Consider the following 10,800-nt stretch of genomic DNA (forward strand, 5'->3'; position numbering starts at 1 on the left):
ACTACAGGCATGCATCACCACCCCTGGCAAATATTTTTGGTGGTTTTTTTTTTTTTTTTTTTTTTTTTTTGAGACAGGGTCTGACGCTGTCATCCAAGCCACAGTGCAGTGGTGCAATCACGGCTTACTGCAGGATTGACCTCCAGGGCTTGAGAAATCCTCCTACTTCAGCCTTCTGATTAGCTGGAGCTACAGGCATATGCCAGCACACCTGTTAATTTTTTAATTTTTTACATAGATGGCATCTCATTATGTTGCCCAGGGTGGACCTGAACTCCTGGGCTCAAGTGATCCTCCTGCTTTGGCCCCCAAAGTGCTGGTATTACGAGTGTGAGCTACTTTGGCCAGAGAAATGCTAAGTATAGAGAAATCCCCTCTCTTCCCAAAGAGAAGTCAACATACTCTCTGTAGCACAAAAAACACAACTAAGAAATCAGAATTTCTGTCTCCAATATCAGCTTAACCTTCTTGGGTATGTGTTTCCTTATCTATAAAAATAAGATTATTAGACTTATTATTCCTTCTAGCTGCAACAGGCCAGGATTCTAGGAAAAATACATAGTTGCCATTAAAACCAGCAGCTCTTGCCCAGTCCTGGTTCCAACCTGGTTGCTTTTAAGGTTCTACCTTGCAGATATCTTACCCAGATTTAAAGCTGCCATTGCAGGACTTCAGGTTAAGAGCTGGTTGTTGCCCAGCAAGATGGGTATGGAAATGGCCTTGTGCCACCTAACCCCAGAGTTCTGAGCACACACAGTGAAATAAACTAGCAATGGCAATGACGTCAACAGGCTGCAACTTGCCTGCTCCAGAGGACCCATCTGCACCTCTAATGCCATCTGCCTTGGTTTCTGGTACAAAAGCTTGGGCATCATTCCCATATTCCCTACTGTGGTACTGTGGTCTCCAGTAACCAGAGAGTCCCATCCTATATATTGATTATTTTGCTTATCTGAGTCTTGCCAGCTCTTTCTAAGGGCTGAACTCTTCTTTGAGTTTTTCTCATTTGTACCAAACACCAGGTTGCAGTTTCAACGTGGATACCCATCTGTGCTCAACTTTGTTGACATGTCTTAAATCCAGACCTTATCTGTTGAGTCTAGTACTGCCCCAGCAGAGAAAGGGCTGCTGCTTCTGCCCTGAGTGTGTACTGTACATACCTCTGTATAACCCAGCTCAGTCTTTTAGATTTCTAGAATGTCACATGGCTGTGTCCATCTGCATTTTAATTGTGCCTTCATCCAGCCATCTGGCCAGTCATCCAGTATTTATTAACTTCTTCCTACATCCAGGCACTATACTAAGTTCTGTTGGCACAATATTGAAAAAAAATAGACATTCCCCCATTCATTCATTCAACACCTATTTTAGTAGAGGAAAAAGACAAACAAATAAATGAACAAGATCAAAGAGTGGGAAGTGCTCTGAAGAAAATTAAACAAGGTAAGGTTACAGAGTATGGTGATGTGAAGAAGGGGGGTCAGGTTGGGCCTCTCCTCAGAGGGGATACCTGAACTGAGACCTGAACGACAAGAAGCAGCTGGCCATGCAAAGACCTGGTGCAGAATATTCTCCCAGTAGCAGAGAAAACAGCCAGTCCACAGATCCTACAGTCAGAACCAGCTCATGATAAGGACAGGGAGATAGGGCCAGTGTGCCTGCAGCCGAGTGACAGGGAGAGAGCCAGAGATGAGGTCAGAAAGGGAGGCAGGGCCAAGATGTTCCTTGGCTTATTGGCCAAGATAAGGAGTTTGGATTTTATTTTCATTGCAACAGGATGCCACGGAAGAATTTTAAGCAGGAAGTGACTTGATAAGGAATGATAAGTCCATCCATCTTCTTGGGACCACTGCAACAACTTAGTATATGCTTAGCAATATGTCAGTGAATCTCAATCAAATCCTACATTTTGTTGGCTTATAATCACATTAGAAATAGTAAGGTACTATAACAGAGTGGAAGCTATAATTGTGACAAAACCACCAAAAGAGATCCCTGTTGGCCTGAGAGAAATGTTACAGTGTAATTTAAGAAGTTAGAATTTCATATCATGTTGTTTAAATTAATAAGATAAACTCTTCTTCTGGAGATTCAGCAGTGATAACAGCTCAAGCAGGAGCACCAAGTGAATCCTAAAATGACAGCTTTACAGAAAAAGAAGCACTGCTCACAGTGACTCAGCCAGAAAATAAGAGAATTGGAAATGTAAAGCAAACTTTAACAAGTGTCATTCTGCTATTTTATAGCTCTTGCCAATATCGCTCTTAAAAAATGTGCATGAAAGTGAGTTCCCAATTTAAAAAAATAAATCCTAAACGCAGGCAAAATTAGAAGCCCCATTCCTTGCCATTATAATACATGATGAAGTGGGTGGTACAAAGATGAAAAAGCAGAGCATCTTTCTAATCCTGACACACACTTTCCCCATTTTCACTGATCCTTCATCTGGGAGTGAGGACCTGCATAGGGAAGATGATTCTTGGTATGTTCCTTATAAGAATACACCTTTCCAGGGGTGACAGCAGGGACCAAACTAGCTCATAAGATTCTGCCAAGTTTCTCTCTATCTGTGATACTGGGAAAGCATGTGTGTTTCTGACAATAATATTCAGAAAAGGGACTAAAACCATATGAAGTACAATCACCAATAGAAAAGGGTATTGAGTAATTAACATTCAGACCACTCTAAGAGCTCCTCTAATTAAAGGTGCTAAGACCACACTAATGCCACCAATTGCAGGCCAGGCTTCATGCACCTGTGCTTCCATGAGATTGAGATGACATCCTTAAAGGGGGCAAGGCCTCCTGGGTCTCACAGGGAAGAACTATAGATTGGTCTTCCTCTCAAACCTCCCATATTTGGTTTAGATTACTCTTATACCTTTAATTTCTTTAAGACTTGTGTTGAGGCTATTTTGTAATAAAATTACTCTTAAGTTAAATTAAACATGGATGACTGTCCTATTTCCCCCAGTATGCCATAAAATCCTTTAAGTCACTCATTTCTCTTGCTGCTCACTCACCTATGGCATGCAAATTTCAAACAGTACATGAGGGAAGGAGTGAAATAAAAAATTATTGTTTTTCAGCTTCACTCCTCATAGATACAACTGTTAAGTTTCTTGTCTCTCCCTCCATGAACGTTTGTGGGCATATACAAACTTTTGCATTATTCAATCCCATGAGCAGAACTTAATGAAATATAGATATACAGAATTTTAAATCATATCTGGTTTAAGGCAGTATATGAATAAATAACATACATATAAACTACTGCAAAATAAGGGGAGGCTGTGGACATTCCAAGGCAGATCTAATAACCTGCCTCCACCCACCACTCACACCTGCTCCACCTCCAGGACCTTAGTGGGCACTGCAGTTGGTGGCAGATGGAGTAACCCCAGTGAGTGAGTCCAGTTTGGTCTCTGACCCACTGAATGTTTCCTGGACAACTCATTGCTCCAGATCTCAATTTCCTCTCCTACAAAATGAGAAGATGTTATTTAAGGTCCCTTTGAGACACCAGGATTGGAGTTGACCAACAGACAGCAAAAACAAACAGGCATGCTAAGGCGAAAGACTGTACTCTACGAGTGCCTGAGGCTCAGAAAGAGGAAGAGCATCACAGAGACAATCCATGTAACAGATTTCCAAGAGGAGAAGAATGTAAATAAGATTGGAGCAGCTTTTTTTCTCTCTATTTCTTGAGATATGATTCATAGGAAAATCCACATCTTGTTTTACCATATAACAGAGGTACCAAGCAATATACAATGCTCCTGAAGTTTTCTTACGATACATTAAAAACCCAGAAGTAGAAAAAACCCATGTTAATCTCTCAGCAATGTACGTTGTATTACCACTAGCACCAGAGGGCTTGTGAGTATTTTCCCATTGCCAAGAGTCGCAGATATGTGCAATTACATGTAGTAGTTATAGGGCCACAACTTAAGCCACAAGTTAACATTTAATTCTCATTTGCCACCTCATCTGACAATTAGCTGACTGTGAGGGAGGTGGGGGGTCTTCCTGCTGGTCATCTTGCTGGCCAGTCTACATTTGCAGAAATGAGTTAGACTAGAACAAATAAATATCAAGGGCAGTAGGGAAGTGATAAGGGAGAGGGCTAAGGAGAGAGAGGTAAATGGCTCAGAAAGTAGAACACCTTTAAACAGACCAATCCTGTTAAACATCCATTTGGCAATTTGACTTCAGGCTAATAGCAGCAAACCCACTAATAATGATCAAGATTCCTGGGTCTCCTGCAAACTTGGGAGAAGGGAGGTGGCATTCACAAGTGTCTGCCAGATCTTCTGGCCATTTCCTAGAGGGAAGATGGGAGCTGGAGAACAAAGCCTGGAGTTATAGAGCTGTGAGTTCTGCCACAACTAGACAATTACCTAGTCAATTCTGAGCCTCTATGTGTTCATTTATTTAAAAAGAGATAGACAAAGGCGGGATGTGGCGGTTCATGCCAGTAATCCCAGCAGTTTGGAAGGCTGAGGCAGTTGGATTGCCAGAGCTCCGGAGTTCAAGACCAACCTGGGCAACACAGTGAAACCCTGTCTCTACTAAAAATACAAAAAATTAGCCAGGTGCGGTGGCATGCACCTGTAGTCCCAGCTACTCGGGAGGCTGAGGAATGAGAATCGCTTAAACCTGGGAGACAGAGGCTGCAGTGAGCCGAGACTGTACCACTTTACTCCAGCTTGGGCAACAGAGCGAGCCTCTGCCTCCAAAAAACAAACAAAAAACATATAGATAAAGCAATACATGCATTATGCTTATTGCTATGATTTGAAACTGGGGAATTCCATGGGCTATCTCCTGTGAAAGAGAGGATCCTTGAAAAATAATTCTAAGTAAAACTGAGAAATCACAGCCTAGAAAAGAAGCCACTGCTCACCTGAAAGGAATTCATATGGCGAAGGGATGAAGGCAGATTGGCATTACTCCTTGATAATATCAACAGCAGCTCCAAGCAGGTTGCAGAGGGCAGGGTTAGCGGGTGGACGCTGATGTCACTTTCCCACAAGCTGACAAGTCTGGAACACACCAACACATTAACTTTCAAAACGCATTATCATAATTATTTTAAAATCTGAAATGAAAGAAGAAAATTCAATTGTGAGAGAAAAGGCAAAGTACAAAACTAGAAATAAACTATATTAAAAATTCACAGAGAACATGTCCAAGACATTTTGATGGTGTTGTTGATATAAAGCAGATGGATCAGGCAATTTTTCAGGCCATCATTTCATACTCTGAAGTATGCAGTCACAGGAAATGCTGTCTTAGTTGTGTGGGACCCGCTGGGGAAGGGGTGGCAGAGACTAACGGCTAACACACTGAATGCTCCCTACATTCTATGCCCTATTCTACATGTAATATCTTGTTTACCTCTCAGAAACCTAAGAGAAGGAACTATTGTCATCCCCCTTCTACAGCTATGAAACTGGTTTTCTGAGTCAGATAGGCCCTTATGGAACATTTAGCTCAGTGATTTTCAAACTTTTAAAAGTGAAGTGACAGAATCTTTTGTCAAAAAAAAAAAAAAAAAAATCTGTAACAGCCCCAACTTTACAATAAAATAAAAGTGAAGCTGCTCTGTCCCTGAAGGGGAAAGGTTTGGCAGGGGGCTCCCTTCATTCTTCCAGAGTGGCCCTTGAAGCAATCTCTGACTAATCCTGCGGAACCTATTTTGAATCCTTTCATTTTAAGATCGGAAACCAAGGGCTAGAGAAGTAAAAGGATGTGTCTGAGAGGAGGCAATGTTGTAAAAGCGATATGCTGGGTCTGAATCCTGGCTTTTCCTCGGCTTCCTCATACTAGTGCTTTACAGTAAAGGGAAACATCAAAAATAATTATGAGAAAGATAAAGTAATAGAATAGCATGAGTTTTAGGTTTTCAAACTTTTCTATTTACTTATTTCCTATCTGATCTGCGACCAAAGTGTCTCTTATCACTAAATTTAAAGATATATGTATATAATATTTATATTTGTTTATATAAATATATATGTATTTTTTGCCACTTCTATAAACTTCTTTCTGAAAAACGATCTTTAACTAAATCAGTGGTGAATAATGGAAACTTGGAGAGAATCAGTGGTTCGGGGCATGATGGATTTTAAACACTTTACAGAACAAGTCATGGCAAATGGTTTAGATGTTTTATCAATCAGGTTACTTATTATGCTAACAGATTTCTGATGTGGGGTAATGGAATTCACTCTCCTTTGAAGCACTGGCCAACTAGTTGGACTGGAATAAGACACTGGTCCAGTTTTAGTGTAGAGGAGAACAGATCACCTCCATTGCCCTTTTAGCTCTTAGTAGGCTCTTCAGCTGGATCTGGGAGCCAAACTGACACCAGGCAGATTAACAAGAGAAAAGTCTACAAATTTTATTAGTTTTACATGTACACGGGGATCTTTACAAGCAAGTGAAGTCCAAAGAAGTAGCCAAAGCAAGATGCTTTTATACATTTTTAGGCACAGAGTGATAAGTATAAGAAACATAACAGGACAAGGAAAATCTGGCTAGAGGAAGTAAATTTTTCAGGGGAGTCACTGGAGATATATGGTGTGGGGGTGTGTAAAACAGATGGAAGATAAGGTAAATATGTTTATTCAGATCCATTGCAGCCTCCAATTCCAAGTCTCTGGTGATAAGCGCTGTTTTCTCACCTTTGTATCGAGAGGGTGCTCTTCCCAGAGGAATCTTGATTGCTTGCTGCAGGCAGGAAAGGACAAACCTTGCCCTTTAATTTTTTTTTTTTTTTAGAAAATCAAAATTTTAATCTTTATATATAACATGTCAAGACCCCTACTTGTTTGTAAAAAGTTCCCCACCCCCCTCAAAATTTGTAGAGCATAGTAAGTCTTGGCCTAAACTGCCCTGATTTGTAAAATATCTTCCTCTGTGCACTTTTCCCTTCAGCCTGAGGCTCTTTGCTGATCCGCTCACAACAGAAGCAGCTTGGTTTTCCTCTGGGAGTACCACCAGCCTGCAAACCTAGAGTGTACTCTCCACCCCTGGGTCACAGAACTTCATTCTCTCCTGCTCTGTAACCCGAGGACCTTACAGCCTCTGAGGCCTAACACCCAAGCTCTTCCTTGCAGAAGAGCTGAGATGCTAAGGAGACCATCTGCAGCATCATAATAAGCCCTTGGGATTTGTTGAGCTTCCACATGGCTTTCTTCAACCACCTGGCCCACTTTCTTCAACCACATTCCACTTCGGAATGCGTGTCTTTAAGGCACCAAGTGATCTTTGAATCCAGTGATCCAAGTTCCTATCTCAGTGGGACCTCCAAAAAAAGGATTGACTATGCTTCTAATGTAATGCCTGCCTTTTACACACCAGTTATGTGTTAGTGACTGCTGGATGCCAGTCCACACCCCTTCAAGCACCTCACAGTCCCAAACGGGGTGCTCCTACAGGTCCCAGGGTCCTGTTAGTGGAAGAAAGGCAGCTCCAGAAAGTCTTCATCTAGCCTTCCTGACAGGAAGTGGTTAATCCTCTGGGAAATAGGCTTGCAGTCTTGGGAAGAAAAGAATTGTTCCTCCTTGGGGATATACATCATCATCTTGGCAATTTCATTCAGTGTCTCTTCTGTATACAGAAGCTCCTAGCTCAGGAAGGCATCCCGTCCACATAGCCTCATGAAATTCCAATTTCTCCAAAGTTTTCACCTCTAAACAATCAATATACCAATCTGACATATTTTGGGATGGCATGTCCTTCACTCCTTCATAGGCAAAGGCACATTTAAGTGTCTTTTCTGTGTTTAAAAAATCATCTTATATTGATTGACTGGCTCTGCTATTCTTTTTGCTTTTGCTCATTATATAACATTTTCGACATTTCTCTTGAATGAAAATTAAAACATTGCTGTCTTTTCCGTAATTCAAACTTAGTACTAGTGCAGTGGCTCTAAGCTCACTTTCTACCCACACTCCTTCCTCATGCTCTCCATAATCCACTGTTGACTTACATATACAGTTAACTGGGCCTGGAAGGCAGTTACCCTTGCTGCTGAATTTCTGTTCATCTTGTGAGACCCACTTACGTATCATTTTCTTAGAGATATTGCCCTGCTTCCTTTATAAGAACTTGCCTAATACCATACTTACATCACTTACATACTAGTAAGGCATTTGTAAGTGATATAAGTATGGTATTAGGCAAGTTTTTATAAAGGAAACAAATGCCTTACTAGTATTCTTATTTGGGATATGTCTATGTCTCTAATTCTTTCTAGATCAGACATGAGTGATTTCCTCTAACTTTCTCATCTTATTTGGAAATAAAGATTTAAAAATTGCCTCAACGTTGCTTTTCTGCAGACACAGTCAGGTATTAACCTCTTACTGGCTAAAAGAAATATCTTTTTAATTTTCCCCAACATTTGTTATGTTCAATAAAACAACTCAAGTTTTCAGAATTTATACCCCTGACCCCAACTCCTGCCACCCACAATAGGGTTCACTGAAGCGTATTCTGAATTTTTTTTAAAAGTATGGTGAAAAGGTTTTTGCATTTTCTGAATTGAATCTCTTGCCCTGGATTGTGAATGTTCCTTGGGAACTCATCAGTGAATCTCTAAGACCTATTCCAGGCCCATCATGCTTTGGACCTTCCTGAAATGAGGTAAACACTGTAGCCTGGACCATGGCCTGCCAGGGTAGAAAGCATCTCCAGACAGTCACTTTTTCATCATTTTCCATTCCTCTTTGGGCAGTAACATATTTGCAAGAGAAAGGGAAAATGGTAAATTATGCAAATAAATATTTTGAAGACACAGTTACTTAGTTAATTACGGCTATAACATGGTTGCCTTTAATTTTTACAAAATTACTTCAGTTTTGTAAGCCTAAGGCCTTAGGTTTCTTCTGACTATCACTTATCCTATGGCTAACACATCCAGACACCAGGTCAGGCACTTTAGTTATATTTGCTGTCTCTAATCCTAAAGCAGCCCTGAATGGTATGCATCATTCATCCCATTTTAAAGACAGGAAACCAAAGGTCAGAGAAGTTAAGTGATTGTCCAACATCATGCAATTAGCAAGTAGTGGGACCAGGATTCAATCAGGTCAGCCTGAATGCAAAGCCTGTGCTATTCGCACCACACCACAATGACTGCTGAGGGCACTGTATATATTATCCTCTCCAAGCAAACCATAAGCAGGACTTTAATAACTGAATCTGCAAGTGCCTACTTCTTCTGCAAGATAACCCTTTGGCTTGCAAAATATAGTTGAGTATTTTGACCTTTTTTTAAGAAGTTATTTGGTGGATCACCTGAGGTCGGTAGTTCGAGACCAGCCTGATCAACATGGAGAAACCCCGTCTCTACTAAAAACACAAAAAATTAGCTGGGTGTGGTGGCAGTGTGCACCTGTAATCCCAGCTACTTGGGAGGCTGAGGCAGGAGAATTGCTGGAACCCAGGAGGCAGAGGTTGCGGTGAGCCGAGATTGTGCCATTGCTCTCCAGCCTGGGCAACAAGAGTGAAACTCCGTCTCAAAAAAACAAACAAAAAAGATGCTAATTTATTGTGTGTGTGTGTGTGTGTGTGTGTATGTGTGTATTTACTTCAAAACTTGACTAGGAAAGGTAGTAAAATAGACATTGAAAAATACTCATGTTAGAGTAAGTGAAAATAACCATGTGATGAGAAAAAAAGATGAAGAGGCAATACACTCACGGTTGTTTCCACTACAGGAAAATAATAATCTGGTTTTTACATTTTCTTCTTTACCCTTTTATTTTCCAAGTTTTATTTTTGTAATCAGAAACAAGTTAACATTATGCTGTTGATGTGATTTCTGGTTCAGACAAAGGAAATTTTAAGTGCTGCCTTAGAGTTTCAATATGCTGCTAAATGGCTATGGTACGATCTATCAAAAATGGACACTTAAATAGAAATAAAAATACACTGGCACTGCCTTGTCACTCACCAGCGAGTGATCGTGGACAAGCACTCTGGAGCCTAGTTTCCTCACAGGACCTTTGAGTCAGGTACACAACCTGTCCAATGCATCAAACTATCAAAATTTATACAGAAGGACATTGTCACAGTAATGATAAACACAGTCACAAAAAAGATACAATTAGTTATCAAGTGAGTTACCAATGTCTCTACACAGACATTTGCATGGTATGTAAATCCAACACTGGCATTTTAAACTTAATCCTTAAAATATTCTGTGATTTAACAATTTTTATTCCCATTGAAGCACATAAAGGAAACGAGCATTATCCTGATCACAGACCCAATAAATGATAGGAAAAAAAATCTCAAGCATGATCTTTACCGTCTAAATCCTATTCTTTTTAATACTCCATGAACAAGGCAAAAGTATATTAAGCATTATTTAATTCCACCCAAAGAGATTAAAAACCCCAAAGGCAAATTATAGGGTAAGTTCTAGATATCTCAAAACACTTCATCTTAAAATAATTTGAACAATCTTATTTTTGAAATTAGACAAACTAGCTGGGTCTAATATGGCTCAAATTCCTAATGTTCATCCTGCTATTTCTATTCCCACAGTATGTTTTTCATGAGTCTCAGGACTTATTTCTAATGTTTCAATCACATAAAATATTACTTTAATCACAGGAAGCATTCATACATATGAACAAAGGAAGTAATAAATAAAAAATGAAATTAGTTGTTTAGGAGAGTAAGAACTACAGGTAACTTTCCCTCAAAACTTCAGGTAAAGTTTTCATCTTTTTTTTTTTTTTTTTTTTTTTTTTTTTTTTTTTTTTTTTTGTTTTTGGAAAA

At 40.0% G+C, this 10,800-nt stretch overlaps 1 protein-coding gene across 5 annotated transcripts in view; it reads right to left on the reverse strand.

The window, feature by feature from the left end:
• The window catches only part of UBE3D (ubiquitin protein ligase E3D), a 178,386-nt gene that overhangs the window by 57,990 nt on the left and 109,596 nt on the right, over positions 1 to 10,800 (reverse strand). For all 5 annotated transcript variants that reach the window (XR_001888962.1, XM_017890978.1, XM_017890975.1 and 2 more), the window contains one exon: positions 4,907 to 5,045. Coding sequence is in view for 4 of the 5 variants with exons in the window: in XM_017890978.1 (XP_017746467.1) it covers positions 4,907 to 5,045 (139 nt within the window). In the remaining variant the exon portion in view is untranslated. The remainder of the gene's footprint in view (positions 1 to 4,906; positions 5,046 to 10,800) is intronic.

This window comes from Rhinopithecus bieti, unplaced genomic scaffold (genome assembly GCF_001698545.2).
Source record: "Rhinopithecus bieti isolate Rb0 unplaced genomic scaffold, ASM169854v2 scaffold_20651, whole genome shotgun sequence".
Taxonomy (NCBI): Eukaryota; Metazoa; Chordata; class Mammalia; order Primates; family Cercopithecidae; genus Rhinopithecus; species Rhinopithecus bieti.